We start from the raw sequence: 18,788 nt of genomic DNA, 5'->3' as shown, positions 1-18,788 counted from the left end.
CTCGGAATTATTTGAGCGAGAGACCAAAAAAGAAAAAGAAAAAAAAAACTTATTTGCATTTCTTATCTCTCAACCTTATCCTTTTCTTTTTTTGGCCAAGAGAGAACTGTAACCTATTTGATATTTTATGAAACTTCGTTTCCCTTTCCTTTTTTTTAACGGTCAGGGGTGATCAGGACAGTGGCTCCCAAAAGTGACTTGATAACTTATGGACAAATGGGCCTGCTTCAGTAGCAATCGTATCGGTGTGTAATATTTTTAGAGCCTCTCTCTTAATTATCACTTTTGGCTCATAATTTGCAAAAGTGACCTACGTTCATGTGTCAATTGCTGTCGATCGATCCATGATTTTTTGTCGATTTCTGCAGTGACATATCTCAATCATCAGTGACTCACGTACTGAACCGAACTACTTACCATCTAATTTTTTCAGTGTATAAACAATTAAAAGACTGCATTCAGAAATAGAGAGATCACTCGATTAATTTCGAAGTTACTGAAAAAATAATACATCTGTCACACGCAGTACGTACTAATTAAGCAAGCTCCTGAAGTACTACTCATGAAGAAATGATCGCATATATATATAGATATATATATAAAGTAGTGAAGAAATCAGTCTAGAAAAGAAATACAACTTCACAAACAGAGAGACTCACATAATTCGTTCTTTTGTTTTATTTGAACAAATTATATTGAAGTTTATCTTAATCGTATAGAGAGACAGGTTTGACAACAAGTTGCTTACAGAAGATATTGATGGCTCCTGAGTTCTATATCTCCACTGACAATACTCACATGCTCCAGTTGTTGCCGACATGATCATGATCATTCACATATATCCAAGCAATTTATAGTATGTAAGAATATTAATTACATTCTTCATGCGAGCTTGAAAAATAAAATCATTATATTTTTCAAGGAAATTGAAATTAAGGTTAAAGAATTTTTAACGTCCTTTTGATCCATTCTTGTTACGGTCATGATTGGTCGAGCAGAATTTGATTAATAACTTATCCAAGATTTGTCAATTAAATTGGTCCCTCCATGCAGCTTTCATTTTCCGTTAATTTTACTATGACAATTGCTAACATGATATACTTAATAACATGATTCTCTATTAATTGTTGAGTCTTTACAGAAAGACAATATGTTTGATTCAGCTCTAGGGCCGTAATTTGCAGAAGTTAAAAGACTAATTAAGAGTTGTTTTATTTCTTGCTCTTTTACTCATGTATATAAGGAGGGTAATATGGCAGCTCACAAACTTGTCAGGAATGCATGTAATGTTGAGGATTGTGATATTTGGGAGGATTGTATTCCAAACTTTTTTTCTCAAACCATATGGTTTAATAAATGTCTGTAATATTTATTATCAATGAAGTACGTTTGATTTGTTATTGAAAAAAAATAAAAAACTTATAACTAATTAAATAATTAATGACAAGTGTTAAAATACTTGGTTATTACTTTTAAAATAAAATTATGCATAAAATATTTTTTAGAAAATAATATTTTTTTAAAAGAAGAAATTTCCGAAAATAAATCTAAAACTAGAAAAAAACACTCAAAGTTATTAAAGATATTTATAACACAATTAAAATAAACTAAAAATAGCAAGAAGCCCTAGAAATTGAAAACTAGACTACAAAATAAAATATGATCTAAGAATAAGAAAATAAAAAAATAGTGAGCAATTAAAATTAAAAAATAATTTCAATTAAAAAAAAAATAAAAACTATAAAACAAAAACTCAGGCGGTGGGGAAAAGAGTTGCTTGTAACATGTCCCTCCATGACTGTTCTACTGATATTTCCAGCAATATATATCTTAACATATAGTTGGTTTGGTAGTACTGATTTTTCCTAAAACCTGTGTAAAAAATCTAGCAGCAGACATGTTAGCTCAGATTATGTTTAGTCAATATCAATGGACAAAATGTGAAAAGTTTTTTGTAAGATTTTGAGTGTTCTACATCTGATTTTGTCTTAGTATCCTTGTGGGAATGACATGGAAAAACATCATTATTGGCTTTTACAAATGAGTGTTGGCTATGTGGACCTGCGCCCCAATATGCTTCCAAAGTTATGAAAACAATGATATTTCAATAAATATTAAGTAGAACCACAACGTAGGTACCTTCTGTACAAAGGCCAACTACGTGTTATACTAAATCTTTAAGGTGGCAATATGTGACACGATCCGTTAATCTAACACGAACACGACACAATAAAAACTAGTTTGGGTTTAGCCTTATCGGGTTTGGGTTAAAGCTGATTGACTCATTAATATACGATTGCTTAACGGGTCACTAATGAGGTCAACCCGCTATGACCCGTTAAGAAAATAAAAATTACATTTTTACCCTTCTATCTAAAAACATAAAAAAGACAGAACAAAAAATTTTTGTGATTGGTATGTAACCGCACACGCATTGCAATGCTATTTGTAAACAGTGAGGATTTTGGATAAACAAAAGAATTTGGTTATGGGATAGTAGAATTACAGATAACTTGGTTATAGGAGCACAAGAAATGAATTTAGACAAGTTAACTGAAGATATAATGGAATTGAACATCGACAAGAGCAATGAGGATGTTACGCCATCTTCTGTGGGTTCATAATTTGTTTAGATTTGTATATGTATCATCGTATTTGGAATTGCAATATTAATATTTACAATGCACTATGAAATATGCATGGTTTTGTGAGTTTGTTATTTTGTTTTATTGTTTATCATATCTGATATTGTTGGAATTTTCATTTTAATTTTGATATATTTATTTTTGGATTGTAATTTTGTAATTATAGTTGGTTTTGTATTTTTTTAATAAATATTATAATTTTAATATTTATATAAAATTCATCAAGTCAAACGAGTTAATGAGTCTTGTTCATATATTTCATCATATATAGGTAATTAGCTAGGCTGATCAAATGATATTGGATGTCGGTTGCGCTGCTGCTGAGCAATATCTGGTCTGAACATATCACTCAATCTAAACAAAAGCAACTTGCCAATGAACTATATAGTACTGTAACCTTTTTTGGTGGAGAAAAACGACAAGCTATGCGTATTGGTCAGTCAGTGTGTGGCTGATATGCGGGGAAATTATTAAAGGTCCACAGTTTTATTTTGGAAAAATATAATTGCAAGTATAGTTATGCATTAATCTGTGTATTAATATGATGTGATTGGTCAAAAAGTAGATTTTATTGAAAATAATGTTAATATAAATTTTAAGTATGAATAAATCAGTATTGATACACAGATTAGTATACAACTGTACTTGTATGTAGCGAAACTCTTTTATTTTTCCCTAAATTTTCCTACTTGGGACCAAGTACTAGAAGAGATTTTTCTTTCTTTATTGGGAGGGTGTCATTGCAGAAGCAGCAGCAAATATTCATAATTTTTTTACTTTATTTTATTTTTAGACGTGGCAGCCTCGGGCCCCGCCCCTCTCGTCGATGGCAAGCTCCATCCTCACTTTATAAAATGATGTTCTGCTCACCTCCTCCTTCACCAAGCTCACCTTCCCCAAAGAAAAGTTAGCACATCCGTTCTCTATACACATATTTACACACACACACACACACACAGGTTTTGACAGAAGGTCACGTGAAATGGCCACAAACCAACCTGCCGTTAACCATGCAGATGAAGACTATATTGATATAGAACTGAGCTCTTCTTCCAACTTCTTGTGTTACTTTATCAGTTCTCCACCACAAACTAGAGAGTTCGAGTTCCAAATGACTTCAGTCTCAAGGGAGACAGAATCCACAATTTCCCCTGCTGATGAGCTCTTCTACAAGGGAAAACTCCTTCCTCTTAACCTCCCTACTTGGTTACAAATGAATAGAAAAATCCTTCGTAGCCCTAGCACAGAAACTGAACCCAAAACAGAAGCCTTGGAAGAAAACTATAGCATTCCTTCAATAACTACTGACTCCAATACTGCAGATTCTACCAATAGCAGTACCTCACTTGACTCCCGCAACATTTCACCATCAGAGTCTTGCCGCTTTACCAGCGAACTAAACGCAGATGAGTTTTTCTTAGAATGGTCTATTGAAAATAATGTTTTCATTGGCGATCATAAAAAAAAGTCTTCGGACAAGAAGCTCAAGCAAATCAAGCAAATTGCACTGGGTCAAAAGCTCAAGGCTTCAAGTTCATATCTCAAGTCTCTATTCAGAAAATTTGGTTGTCCAGATGCATCCTCCTGTGCCAAGGCAGCATGCACTCCTGAAGCAAACATTGCCTCAAAGGGTAAGGACTGTCTAAACAAGTTTAGGAAGGCACCCAATAAAACCCCATTTAGAAAAACTGATAGGGAGAAATACCAGATATCGACCACTTTGATGAAGAGCATTGACAGAGAGATGCTCGAGAATGGCACTGTTAGCAGTCGTAGGATGTCTTTTTCTGGGGTGATTCAACGGCGTTCTGATAGCAACTCACGGTTTTCGTCCACATCAGCTTCTTCATCCTTTTCATTCGGTTCAAGTGGTTCTAATGATTTACAGCTGCTCAAGAGGATCAGTTGCTGTACAGATTCAGAGCTTGAGAACTCAGTAGAGGGAGCAATTGCTCACTGTAAACAGTCTCAGCAGCTATTTAGTTCTTCAAAGAATATTGTTAGTGATGTTGCATCAAGGAATGCAATTTGTGGTGATCAAGAAAGAAGGGGACTTCGCATCATCTGATGGTAACTGGGGAAAGGCTCATGATAGAGACATTGCCAGAATGTTTTAATGGACTCCAGATAATTAGCTCATCGTTTCAAGGTTACTGGGTGGCAGAAACCACTGGAGTTGATTATTAATTTAATAAAAATAATCTTCAATGAAGAATCCGCTTCTGTTTAATTCATATGGTCTAGACTCTAGCCCATTTTTGTACTTCTAAAAGTTACACGCAGTGATCTATATATCTGCATGTACACTTTTATATAAAAGAGCCTTATCATTAAAAAGTCATGCTTGGAGCGCAGACGATTATTTTGATACTGAAGACTTTTTTTTTTTTGGGGGGGGGGGGGGGGGGGGGGGAAACGCTTAAGACAGTCAGTTGTTCTCGATCTCTTTAATTTGTCACAAGTAAACGTTGGTGCTTACTTCCCATTCTGGGGATCTAGGAGATGAGGGTTTGAATAGCTATATTGAATGTCTTGAAACAGTTATTCACAGTGCATATATACTAAGAGAAGTACTGTACTTCTCTTAAAATCAGGTCATTTGCAGCGCTTAAAATCGTTGCAAAAAATTGCATAAACTGCTACATATACCCTTTTACAGCGATTCTAATTTCCTTGCACGTTCGCCGCAATAATCGCGTCTTTTTTACCAAAAGCAGCGCAAAAAAAATTTTTGTTGCTAAAACATCTATTCCTAGCGAAAATTTTCCCTTGCTAATACTTTTAACATTGTTGCAACTGAGCTCATGCCCATATGCATCTATTGTTGAGAAATCTCAATTACAGTATAATAAAATCCTTGCAAATACTACAAAAATCGCTGCAATTCCTTTCTACAACTGCAGCGATTCATAAAAAAACGTTGGAAATGAGTTTTTTCAGCGTAATATAAATGCTGAAACTTTAACCAAAAGTGCTGCTAAAAACAAAAACTGTTGCAAATGTCATCATTCAAGTGATTGAAATCATTGTTAAAGTATAATTACAGCATTTAAAATCGCTGTAATAGCTCAATAAAGCGTTGCAATTGCTTAATCTTTTGCAATGATTTTTTATAAATTTGTTGGAAATAAGATTTTGTAGCGTAACTAAAATGCTGCAAAATAAACCAAAAGCGCTGCAAAAAAGGAAAAAGTGTTGCAAATGTGATCATCAAATATTTAAAAATCAATGAAGCGCTGGAATTGCATACTCATTTCCAACGATTTTTGTGAAATTTGTTGCGAATAAGATTTTGCAGGGTAATATAAATGCTGAAAATGCAACTAAAATCGCTAGAATTAGATCATTGCAATTGCAGCGATTTGTATTAAAATTGTTGGAAATGAGGATTTCCAACGTAATTTAGATGCTGAAAATATGATCAAAAGCGCTGCAAAATGTCGAAACTGTTGCAAATATGGTCACTTAAAATCACTGTAATAGCTCGATAAAGCGCTGGAATTGCTTTCTCATTTCCAGTGATTTTTTAGAAAATTGTTGCCAATAAGATTTTGCAGGATAATATAAATGTTGAAAATGCAACTAAAATCGCTGGAATTAGAGCATTGCAATTGCAGCGATTTGTCTTAAAATTGTTGGAAATTAGGATTTGTAGCGTAATGTAGATACTGAAAATAGGATGAAAAGCGCTGCAAAATGTCAAAATTGTTGCAAATATGGTCACTTAGAATCGTTGTTAATTGCTAATTGCAGCATTAAGAATTGCTACAATTAATATGAAATTCGCTGGAATTAAGTTATTGGTGTATTTTTTCTTTCCCGATCTCGCCATTTACGTTAGTTATATATATATAAAACCATCATTTACGAACTTGATCTGAAATATAGTTTTTATTTCTCGTGTTCATGTCAATGACTAATAAAATCAATTTATTACCTATCTTGAAATTATATATTAACTTTTTTTTAATACCTTAAACTTCACTTAATTTAAGTCATTTAATTGTTGTTAATTCATCATTCATTGGCATCACCACAAGTTTAATGATCCTACATGAAACGATTACACATAAACCTATGAGCAATTCTATTCCATTGCTATATAATACTTATAGCAAATCCAACACCCAATTTAGAAATAGGAAAATTTTAGGCACTTTCATTATAAATCTATAACCTTTTTCATCGAATATAATAAATTTTTTGATAAGTTCATCGAATATAATAAATCAAACACATTTATTCATCTAAAGCCAATGGAAAATTCACATTAATGTAGTTATGGGCTATATACATTGGGGTGGACCAATTTCTACTTGCAAAACCTACGACTTACAAACTACTAACTTATATAAATCCCATTTCTTGCTTCTAAATATTAATTGAAAATGTCCACATTCATGAACAATTGTTCAACTGTCCTGCTCCTCTATGGACTAAAATACTTTAATGTATTTGATAACAATGTGCACCTAGGCATTGGGTAGAACAGCTTCAACACGTCTGCATCAAGTGGGGGAGGGGGGGGGGGATTCATTGTTCAGCATTTTTTTGCCTTTCAATCTCTCCAACTCCAATCTGTCAATGACCATATAGAGAGCCGTTACGTAAAAATGTACTTTAAATAGAGCAAACATTTATTATTGAACAAGATTGATAATACTCAATTAGGAAACACAAACTTAATGTTCATGTAGTCATCGCCTATTGCCATAATGGCAAACATAAGTCAGGCTAATATCAGTGCAGTATTTTACAGTCATTTAAGCAAGTAAACTCTTCAGCAGGAAACAATCACTTTTAGCAACTTTGGTTGTAAATAAATAGACTGTAAATGTTTTTTGACAGAAACACACAATCGCTCTATGAGGTTTTACGTGTACTTTACAAACAGTATATATATATATATATAAATATCTACTGTGCATCTGAAACTAATTTTCTTACAATCAATTGCAGGCAGTACTCACATTATATCAGTATAGCTGTACATATTTAATATAAATTTCAATGTTGATGATCTTTAGCAGTTATTTCATGTGAATATCAGTTGATCTTCTACACTGCATAACTCAAAACAGTATGTATATATATCAACATATATATGAGTAACGCATGTACTCTGCTACTATGTTTTGTGCTATGGTTCTAATCTACTGCAAGTTGCCTCAAACAGCAAAAAAATTGCCTCATACAGCGAAAATCAGCCAGTTGCTGACTCAAAATAGAAAGCCAAAAAACTATTATGAGATAGGATAATACCTTATCAATGTGTGGCCACATATTAGAACTTGTATTGCATATCCAGTCTACCTGCACAATTATCCATTCATCAAACACCAATTGAAATTCATCAACCATCAGATTGGAGATTCTGGACATCCTATTTTACTAGCAATCATTTAAGACCCATCACTTACAATATATATATATATATATATAAGTGCAATCATGAATTACTTCAGATAAGTGCTTACTTATCAAATCCACCCATAGTAGCTAATGCTATTGCCATGCACTAGAAATTCAATGACAGCATGGTCATACTTAAAAAATAAAAAAAACTGTGAATAAATCCACATAAAGAAAGAATCTGGCATATGCTTGTAGATTTATGTTGTTAGGATCAGTAACCACTAATTCTTGAATCAGCTAAACAATTTTAATACAATGGATGGAATTTTTGGAGAAAGAGGTGATTTAGGAGATGATGTGAAGTCCTTAAATTAATCTCTAAGCATTTATCCCAGTTACAACAGAGAGGTTAATTCATAATTACCTTCAATTAGTGGACTGATCTTTATGATTTGGACATGAAGAGTCTGTATGAGAGAAGATCTATAAGTATCAACAGAGTTCAGCATCATTAATTATAGTTAAACTGCTTGAAGCCACTACGTTAGTACTTAAACATGTTTGATACTAAATATCTCTTATCTCATAAAATAAGTTTACTTAGTTCGAATGAAAAATCTCATTGCTCCCAATGAATGATCAAATCGTATGCATCTTCCCTAAACATGAAACAACAATATCTCTTTAAACAATGAAGTGATTCATTTTTTCTTACGATTTTGGAAGTTACCACACCAAGATGAGATATAGATTGGATCAAGAAGTAGAAGGGGTTCAGACTTTGAATCAGATAGTTTCCCAACAAGGAATACAATTAGATATCAAACTGAATTCTTGCCAAACATCTAAGTACATAAGAGTCTTATGGGGTCAAGCTTCATTAATGGATGACACACCGAATGACATATTGGAACCAGCAAGAATTAAGGTCAAGCTGAAGAAAGACAATGTTGATATTTGTTACCCACTAATTTTTCAAAGCGAAGGAGATTTTGATCTGAAACTGAGTGCTTCAAGCAACAATGAGAACTTTTACTATGATTCGAACAGTGTGATTATATGTGCAATTGGATCTCAATATAACAGCTATTGCTCAAACGTTGCTAGAACTTTTTTGATTGATGCCATAAGCCTCACAGAGCAAGGCTTATGAGGTTCTTTTCAAGGCACATGCTGCAACAATTACAAGTACACACACTCTCCATGGTCGGAATAAGGAGGAAAAGGGTTCTAACTAATAGAGGATTCTCTATAAACTTCATTATATTAATTAACACAGTTAGAAGAAGACATGACCCAAAACAGAAAAATATTTATGAATCCAAGCCTCTCAGGTTGGTTGTGTTCTATGTGCCTAACATAGTCTTAATGGTGGAAATGAATGAAATGCAGCAACCATTATCTATTTTATGCTACTACCATGATCAATAATGTTGGAAAAGAAAAAGAAACAGAGTTCTAAGTCGTACAAAGATGGTTAAAAAGAATGAGATGGACTAGTGGCAAAACTAGAAATTTATGAAAGAGAGACTTACTGGTTTGGGAGAAATCCTTGGCTGTTCACTTCAATTATTTGCTTGGGGACATAGCTCACAAGTACAAACTGAGTTTTAGGAGTTTGACAAACAAAAATGAAGTTCTGAAAAGGATTAAAAAGAGAGGACTAAAATCACAGCAAAAACTAAAATGTTTGGGGCAAAATGGAGTAGAAAAATTATCTTACGTCTTTTGTGCAATAGGTTGTGTAAATTTCCCTTGTTTAAGCACTCCCTCCACTTGGTTATACACTAAACTAAACAAGTAATATATGAGATTTTAATGAACAAAAATTGAAGTGGAAGATCACCATACGAAAATTCTGATTGCAGCAAAATCTCTCAGATAATGCAGATGTTTTGGTTGCTATTTTTGTGTTGAGCATATAACTAAGAAAGGAAAGAAACGAAACTATAGCAGAACCTTTTTGTAGTAGCATGTCGGCATGGAACAAAACAAGGCAGAAAATCATCTCACCTCCTCAAGCAGTAGACAACACGAATTCTGCAAAGTTCTACCTTCCCTCCACATAGTTACACACCCAACTAAACAAGTATTAGGGGGAAAATGTAAGGATACATGAAGTTGAAGGAAACCATAACAGAATCTGTTGCAGAAAATTTTAGAACTTGGAAGTGTGTTTAAGAAAGAACCAATTTCCATCTATCCAACGCATATTATATTAAATATTTCATCCCACCTTAACTCAAACACAATGTAGCCCCATCCCACCATTTAGAGTTGACCACATATATCCTAACAATCGGAACTAAAACAATAAAAAGGGTAGAAGCTAATAATAATATACTCATAGACTCAATTTTTGCCTTGATATTTGGACCATGTGCAGAATAATATAAAATGGCCAAGAAAAGTATGGTTCTTAATTAACTTTACACATGTAAGCAGACATGCATCATAGTAAAAATCCCCACACATTTCAATGTATTGAAGGAACTGAGTGATTGATCATCAACAAGTACCAACCATCTGTAGCAGAGATCAAAGAAATTGTAGTGCTAGAATGCAATCAAGAAGAAACTTTAATCATTTCTTGACTTGAGAACAAACCAAAGCCATGATAAAGAATGAGTTAATCAAAATACCATCAATTGTGAAGAGTAGCTATGCTGCAAATGTTGGAATACTGAACTTAAAAGTGTGATCTAAGTCCCCTTGAGAATAAAACCATAAACCATAAATTCAAACAAAATACTTTAGACTTAAATGCAGACAATGCAGATAGTTGTTCAAGCTTGAAAATGATCATTAATACATGAAGTCTTGTAAAGGAATGAAGGCTTTGGTAAAAACTCCAATAGTCTCTACTGAGAAGACACCATCCCTTGCAAAAGGATCAATGGCATCTTCCAAAAAGGACGTATAGAAGAGAAAATACCTTGTTAGGTTCTTGACTACTGAACACCTTTTATGATGTCTTTTTGGATTTCTAGAGTTGAGGATATTTTCAAATTTGTTCAATCAAAAGGATATTTTCAAATTTATATAATTCCTGGTTGTGGGCCATAGTCATGGGCCATGAGTTTCTTCATGAGTCAAAGTGAGAGCTTCACACCTATTAGGAGAAGTTTTTATCAAGAGTCTATATGGGTGCCTTTGGACTCGATGATTTTAGAGTCGATTGGTAGAAAAATAGAAAGTACTGTTCACATCAACAGCTGTGAACAGATTCAATTCAATCTCATCGTTTTATCATCTCTTCTGTAAGCCCAAATCAAATCAAATTCGTTAATCCTATAAAAATCATGAAACCTGACATATGATCCCTAAGCCTTTGGCCACAAATAATAAATGAAACAAACCCTAACATAATTATTTTAGAGAACAGAACTCTTCCAGCATGTGTTCTTTGTTTTGGCCCCCTTTCACCCTTTCAAATCCAATGCTTTCCAGGCCATTTTCTAAACCATAGACCCTAATCACATCATAATAAAATCCCAAGTCCCTAACTCACTAATTTCACACCCTAAGGCCCACCAGAGCACACGCAGATAGATTCTCTAAATCTGCCTACCTCATAAGGTTCACCAGATGGGAAAGTTTTTCTAGATTCTTCCTCAAGTGGCTTAAAAATGTGCCAATATTTTTGGTTTTCGACAAATAAATTTGCAGATCATGAATTATCCATTGTCACTTTATTTAAGAGTTTTGACAGTTCCTTTTATACTTCATTTCTTGAGGTTGAAACTTCTACACTTTCCTTTCTGAGGTTGAATTTTAACTACTATAATTTCCATAAGAAAAACAAAATAGGAGATTTGGAGCTGAAATTCAATTACATACCCCCTACCACATGAATGTTTTTACCACTTTTTGGATCCCATAATAACAATGTTGCATCATCAGAACCAGTACAAACTACTTTACCTTAAACAACAGGAAAAAGGTTAAAAACACTGAAATAAGTGAAATAGATAATAACAATTTTCCTGATACCAAAATAGCACAAAGGAGTAGATCGATACCATCGGGGGTAAAATCACCACAAGTGACGCTACCACAATGACCTGAAAATGTATTGAGGCAGGCACCTTTATCAGCATTCCACATCCAAACAATAGAGTCCTCCGAACCAGCCAAGACCAAATGTCCTCTTGGATGCCACCTGATCCACTGGGAAGGAAATTTACAGTCAATTTTGTTTTTAATATATGATGGCACAACATATTATGTCCAATAGTACATAACAAATTCACCTCAATGCCCTCTTCGGGACCATCAAGTGAAAATTTGAGATTTTGGGACGGTATGTCCCAGATTTTAATAAGTCCACCCAAGCATCCAGATGCCAGCAACGGTCCATCAGTGCTAAAGGCTAAACAGCAAATGGAATCTCCATGACCTGCAGAAAAAATACAAGAGAGGTTCGATTAAGAACTTGGAGATGAACAGCCCCAGGACCCAGCTTATGCAAGCTTTACAAGTGACCAGGTACAGAAGATGAATTTGGCTCATGTGCAAGCCACTATAGCAAACAATAATCTTCAATGAGGGGTCAGGTCGAGCCATGTGAAACTTAATGCGGTCAGTTGCATTCATTTAAATTAAAAATCACACTTAAAACCTAAAATTTCATAAAGGTCCACCCACTATAGAGGAAGGTACAAATGAAACATGGAGTATGTGTTGAAGCTACTTACAAATTATTAAAATAGGGGCCAATTGACAATGTTGGAAAGAAAACTTGATGGTCAACTCAAAATAATGCATTGTTACCAGGTACTCTGTAACGTTGAACCATGATTCTAAAATCATAGTGTCTTTTTTTTTTTTCCCCTTCTCAACATATATGAATACCCAAGAATAGAAAGGAAAACACCAAATCTCAACCTTTTAATTTTGAATCAATCTATCCATTTCTTTTAATGTTTGAACCAGATAAACTGCTAGTTTAATGTTTTACTTTTTAAACTTCAATTAATTAGACACTTGTACCTATGGTGGTGTATTTGGAGGGAGAGGAATGTAAGAAGTTTTGAAGATCAAGAGTGGTCAATGGATGAGCTTAGAAACTTATTTTTCACTACTTTACTACATTGGTTGATTGTAATTGATTTTGATGGCATGACCTTCCATGAATTCCTTGTATCACTAAACTAGCATGCTTAGGCATTGCTCTTGTATATATCTCATATACTTGGGCTCTTGCCTACTCCTTTTCAATATAAATTTGTTTACCAATAAAAAACAAAAATTAGACACCTGTGTAATAGTGAATATAATTTCATTTCCTATAATATGAGAAATTAATGGCGTGGTAGGGCGTTCCTTTCTACAACATAATAGAAAGTTCTATTTTTCTATTTGATGTTATAAAAAAGAAATCTTTAAGAATGATATGTGGTTATCATTTCGTAGGAGGAAAATATTGCCCCACCACTGTAAACAGCAAGGGAGAAAACTATATAACTGGTGTACCTTGCACATACCTTGGAGCTCAAAAGTTCTAATCTCCATGCTCAATCCTCCAAAGAAATCCTTTGTCATCTCCACCCCCAGTTGCCACTAACGAAGCATCCATTGGGCTGCAGGCAACTGTATAAACCTCACCTGTGAAGAAAATAGTAAAACATAATCATAAATTTGTAGTTATAAAATGTAGGATATACTCAGCTTCACACATCGGTATGTGAAATTCAAAGCCATGTTGATCCCAATTCATAACTAGATGAGCATAATCAATTAGTCCTATATAAGTATCTGACTCGCACAAATTAAGAATTAGATAATGAAGTAACACCATAAGTTTATTCAAAATAAGAGTTACTTACGAACTGGGTAAGTCCCTTCAAAATAATACAGGAACTAAATAAAAAACATATACAGGCGACAGGGAGGTCCGATAGGCTTTTATCAGATGCAATCATATTTGTGTAAGGTTTTAAAGGAAATGCTTAAAAGGCATAAATATAGAAATCGAAAGTTCTTACCGGTATGACCGGTGAATATATGCACGGAATCATCAGGCTCCTCTAGAAACAAGCAGCAAATTGCAAGATTGGGAGGCATAATGCCAACCAAAGGAAATAACCTGGAAAACCTTGGGCCAAATAGCTTCTTGTGCGAGCAGAGTAGGGGGAAGGAAAAGAAGAGTGCGAAGTGGACGGAAAGGAAGGGTCTAGGTTAGGGTTTAATTAACAGAACACAAAGGAATCCAACAGAGTAAATAACACCACAAAAATAATGGAGTTGAATAGAAGGAGTTGACCTTGAAGATCCTGCGTATGCAGATTTGCACTGATATGTACTTGCTTCGGGGAGGGGCGGCGCAACCAAGGAGTGTCACGGGGTGGCGCTGCATAGAGGGACAGTGTAGCAGGGTGGCGCTGGGTAGAGGAAGGCGGCACGAGGCAGGGTGGCGCTGGGCAGAGAGAGGCGACGTGAGATGGCACTGGGTTAGGGAGGAAGTGGTCTTCGCAGGATGCCGGTTCGAAATGGGTGGGTTAGTTTGCAAGTTTGATGAAAATGGAGAAGAAGAAGTTGGGGAAGAAATATGTATTGAGGATTAGGGCTAAAATCGAATTTCAGCGGGGAGCGGCGAAGGCATTTTCGTTTAGGCACCGAGTGATAAAACATCAATTCCATCGTATTAGTTACGTTGGAATAATTTTTGAAATTATTACAACGAATTTATTCGTCGTAAAAAATAAAAAAGCACTGCAAAAGTATCATTTTTAAGTTTTTAAATATTAGGACGAAAAAATTCGTCGTAATTGATGAGAAAATCGCTGCAACAAAGTAGTTTTAAAACTTGATGCTAAAAACCAGCGATAAGATTAAAATTGTTGAAATTAATGGTTTATTACAGCGATTTTATTTCCAACAATATAAAAATCACTGCAATAAATCATTTTTCTTGTAGTGACATATTCAAAGAGATTACATAAAAATAAACCCACAAGCTGATGTGGCTTCATGTAATTTGTTAAATCTACTTTATAATAAAAGTAATTTTACAATTTGATATATTGTATCAAGCCACATCAATTTGTGAGTTTACTTTTATATAATATTTTTATGACTAAAGTATTTCTCATATACTAACAACTGTCGTTTAAAAATGATTCATTGGAATAATTAATCTTATAAACTACAAAACATATATGTCATTAATAAAAAGGAAATATTTTTATTACTTTTCTAAAATAAAATTAACAGACTTTAATTAAGCCATTCTAACTTGTGCGCCCTTTTTTTTTTTTTTAACAAAAGAAAGTAATGAGGGCATAGAAGATTAATTATATTGAGGGTATAGAAGATTAATTAGGTAAACCTGACCAAACAACTTTCGTTTCGTCCTCTCCATTTCCTATGGACACCAAAACTCATCATCAAAGACTTGCTCCGTTTGCCAGAAGGAGGGGGGCTAGACCTTCGGCTCCACCAACCTCCCTCCTCGCCAGCCTCAGCCTCCGCTTAGGGTTGTTTTCTCCTATTTATTTTGAGTTTTCCATTAGTTTTTTACCGTTAGATTTGAAACTAGGTGATCTGCTGCTTTCCAGTGATCTTAGTTCAACACGCGCCCGACCATCAACCTCCTTGGGCGACTGTCTTCAAGTTGACAGAAGAAGTCTGTCATTTCAAGCATTGCATTCATCTCACGTGCGGCTTATGTCGTGTGCAAGTTTCACAAGCCACGCGGGAACTTGCGTGGCATCTGGGGACTTTTTCCGTAGCCACGCGGGGCACGGTCGGGTTCTGTAGCGTTAGATCTTCCTGTTTCGACCTTCCACTCCTCTCCAGTTGTAGAGCATGTGCTACATGCGTCGTCACAGACAGTGGTGGTCTCTCGCCAGCGATTCGTCTCAGTTCTCCAATGCTTTCCTATGTTCCCGCTTTCTATAACCAAATATCAAGTGAAAGTGGTTGTGACAGTTCCTTCCAGTCGGTCTACACCAATACATTGCAGCACAGCCCTCCTTACTGCGGCTTTTAGCAGCTGTAAGATAGCCTGTTCGTTAGATTAATTAAAATCATCATCAAGCAGTCTCCCTTTATGGGAAGGGAGTGGGAACCAATCTTTTGGCTCTGATTACCTCTTTTTTTTCTTTTTCTTTTGTGTTATAATGTGTGTTGGATTTGGGAAGACTATGGGGGACTCCCACCCCATTGAACTTGTATATTGTATCTGTTAGTTTATCTATAAAATATCTTACTTGCTGAGGAAAAAAAGAAGAAGATTAATTAAGTTGCCCAGCCATATTCTAGAAGATCAAAATGCTACACTAATAACGCTAGATCTTTTAAAAGTTATATATATATATATAAATATATTTGTTGCATATTAATGCCTCAGGGTCTGGTACCGTAGTTAATTACATAGAGCAATTTTCATTTTATGACACTCTTGGGGTGTTATGATCACCCCATATGGTATGTTGTCAATGGAGATGATACTCGCCTCGTAACGGATCCTCTCAAATATCCGCAATGGCAAGTCGATAGTCTCTCCACGTGCCAGTTGTGTGAGGAACTATGCACGAGTCTGACTGAAGGTGTCACAACCCCACCCTATCAAGAGCAAGATCGTGATCCCGTACCTGTTCCTTTTCCTATTATAACTGTAAATTTTATTATAATTAAATGCTCATATTATTATTAGTGATTTCTTTTTATTTTTATAATAAGATAATGCGTGACAGGCTCGAACGCATCATGCATGAACTCTAGATTTCTAAACTAAAAGAAACATCTAATAGACATACATTTACATTCATTTATAAAGGACTCTCAGAATCCGTTATCCATTTATTTAATGTAACTATTTTAAACAAAAAGGGACTCAATCCTTATAGTTCTTACAAAATAAAGCTAACTTAAAGCAGGTGGGGTTTCCATCACCTCACCATAAAATATACATTATACCTAAAGGTATCTTGTCTAGAAGTTAACTTAATAAAACATCCCCGTGTGGGGTCCAGTATCAAAACATAAGAAACATATATCGTCATTAGAAAGAAACAAAACTACCCAGGGACTACTAAACATCGGCCCCTCCCTCCTCAGCATTACTCAGCTCCTCAGCAGATTTGTCTGTACCTGGACGTTTAAAACATAAACACAAAATGAGTTTAATACTCAGTAAGCAGTATACCATGCTGTTAACTTAATAAGCATATAGTATTTTATTTTGAAAACATGCATCCATAAACCATTACTAATTCTAACAGTACTTCCATGCATACGTTTTCTTTATAATTCATGCATACGCTTACTTCTTACTACTATGCATATACTTACTTCATGCTTTCATGCAAAATCTTTATTTCTTATTTTCATACATACTTATATATCATATCTTTATGCATACACTTAATTTAATCTTTCACTTTCTTTTGGCCAGCACACTATTATGCCCCGTGTGTTGGGGTTAGCGGTCCTATTGGACCTGGATTCCACCCGTGGCCACAGGTTAGGAACCCCTTTCTGTCAAGGAGCAGCACTGGGTGCATTACCAGTACCACATACCGGGCATTGCAATCTGCCCATTTCTTTGGTACCATTTCCTTTCATGTGGTCATTACATATTTTCATACATTAATTTATTCCTTTTCTTTCTTTAAAATCAACATTTTCGGTATCTTCCTTAGTCCGATGCATATGCATTTATTTTGGAAAATAGTAGTTCATTTCATGCTTACATATAGATAGAACCTTAGTTATTTCAAGAAGCATGTATGAAAATTCCATGACTTAGAATCTACATGCATGCATTACCATATACACATACAACCAATTATAATCGATAGGATACTTAACAGGGGCTACCAAGAAAGGCTTGTACATAATATAAATTCATTTATTCTTTAATTAGAGGAACATTTGGAAAGAGATAGAGATATATTCTTCCACAAGAAAACTTGGCGTGGGCGCATGGTCATAGCTGCTTACCTCGATCCGTTGCAATCCCTTTAACTTCAGAAATTCTAATCCAATAAATAAAAAGTGTGTTAATACTCATTCAACATTCTTTAGACCTCCTTTTAACGATAACTAAAATGTTATAAATCTAACGTCATTTTCTACCATTAACGTTACTTCAAATAACTACCCTCTCAACCAATCCTTACAAGAGTAACATAAGAAGATAATCAACTTAGTTAACACATAGTATTTAGTAAGACATAACATAGGAAATAACTAAAATAACCCATTAAGTAATTCAAATCCTTAACCTAAAAGTTTATAAATAGATCATTTAACACCCCTTTTTAAAACAAGTTTATAAGATTACATATAATCCAAATAATCTAACACTTTTAATCTCCTAGGGAAGAGAACATAACATCACTTTCAAAATAAACCCTCTACACAAATACTCATGCCAATTTATTCCAAGAATCATTTAAGACTTTAAATAAGTTCATTTATTAAAAACTCTCCTTTATTTCAAATATACATAAAAGCAACACACCAACAAAATCTCCTTATATAGTTGGTTACCCAAAACAGGACATATATATATATATATATATAGAAAACACAACATCAAAACAGCTCCACATATGCATTTAATCACTTAAAACAAAACATAAATATATATATATGTATATATATAAAATAGAACATTAAAACAGCCTCTCATATATATTTACACTTAAAACAGAACATAAATATGCATATATACGAAACAGAACATTAAAACAACCTCTCATATCTATTTACACTTAAAACAGAACATAAATATGTATATATGCAAAACAGAACATTAAAACAGCCTTTCAAATCTAT

General features: G+C 34.3%; 2 protein-coding genes across 5 annotated transcripts; one reads left to right on the top strand and one right to left on the bottom strand.

The window, feature by feature from the left end:
• Positions 1-3,627: 3,627 nt before the first annotated feature.
• Positions 3,628-4,713, top strand: LOC122278666 (probable membrane-associated kinase regulator 4). Its single transcript, XM_043088851.1, has one exon. The coding sequence runs from the start codon at positions 3,628-3,630 to the stop codon at positions 4,711-4,713; it is 1,086 nt and encodes a 361-aa protein (XP_042944785.1).
• A 2,457-nt stretch (positions 4,714-7,170) lies between these two features.
• Positions 7,171-14,553, bottom strand: LOC122279803 (angio-associated migratory cell protein-like). 4 transcript variants are annotated; one of them, XR_006229674.1, is made up of 9 exons: positions 13,988-14,553; positions 13,487-13,607; positions 12,254-12,399; positions 12,023-12,170; positions 9,724-11,924; positions 9,536-9,603; positions 8,425-8,467; positions 7,908-7,958; positions 7,171-7,223 (listed from the first exon to the last, which is right to left on the bottom strand). XR_006229674.1 is itself a non-coding variant. In XM_043090637.1 (5 exons), the coding sequence occupies exons 2-5, from the start codon at positions 13,542-13,544 to the stop codon at positions 11,833-11,835; spliced, it is 444 nt and encodes a 147-aa protein (XP_042946571.1). In that variant the 5' UTR covers positions 13,545-13,607; positions 13,988-14,123; the 3' UTR covers positions 9,084-11,832. The 4 variants fall into 4 exon arrangements, 1 of the variants encoding a protein (XP_042946571.1); XR_006229673.1 differs by having other exon boundaries at positions 9,536-11,924; XR_006229672.1 differs by lacking the exons at positions 7,171-7,223; positions 7,908-7,958 and having other exon boundaries at positions 7,986-8,467; positions 9,536-11,924; positions 13,988-14,123.
• Positions 14,554-18,788: the final 4,235 nt, after the last annotated feature.

The sequence above is a fragment of the Carya illinoinensis genome, chromosome 10 (genome assembly GCF_018687715.1).
Source record: "Carya illinoinensis cultivar Pawnee chromosome 10, C.illinoinensisPawnee_v1, whole genome shotgun sequence".
Classification (NCBI taxonomy): Eukaryota; Viridiplantae; Streptophyta; class Magnoliopsida; order Fagales; family Juglandaceae; genus Carya; species Carya illinoinensis.
The sequence above is the reverse complement of the archived record's forward strand: the minus strand, read 5'-3'. Positions and strand labels throughout refer to the sequence as shown.

What these genes read in the sequence shown, in the direction of transcription:
- LOC122278666 (XM_043088851.1), top strand. Translation starts at nt 3,628, where the DNA reads ATGGCCACAAACCAACCTGCCGTTAACCATGCAGATGAAGACTATATT.
- LOC122279803 (XM_043090637.1), bottom strand. Translation starts at nt 13,544, where the DNA reads ATGACAAAGGATTTCTTTGGAGGATTGAGCATGGAGATTAGAACTTTT. An exon ending in GTCCCGAAGAGGGCATTGAG is followed by an intron (nt 12,171 to 12,253) that starts GTGAATTTGTTA and finishes TTTCCTTCCCAG; the next exon opens with TGGATCAGGTGGCATCCAAG. An exon ending in TGGTGATTTTACCCCCGATG is followed by an intron (nt 11,925 to 12,022) that starts GTATCGATCTAC and finishes CTGTTGTTTAAG; the next exon opens with GTAAAGTAGTTTGTACTGGT.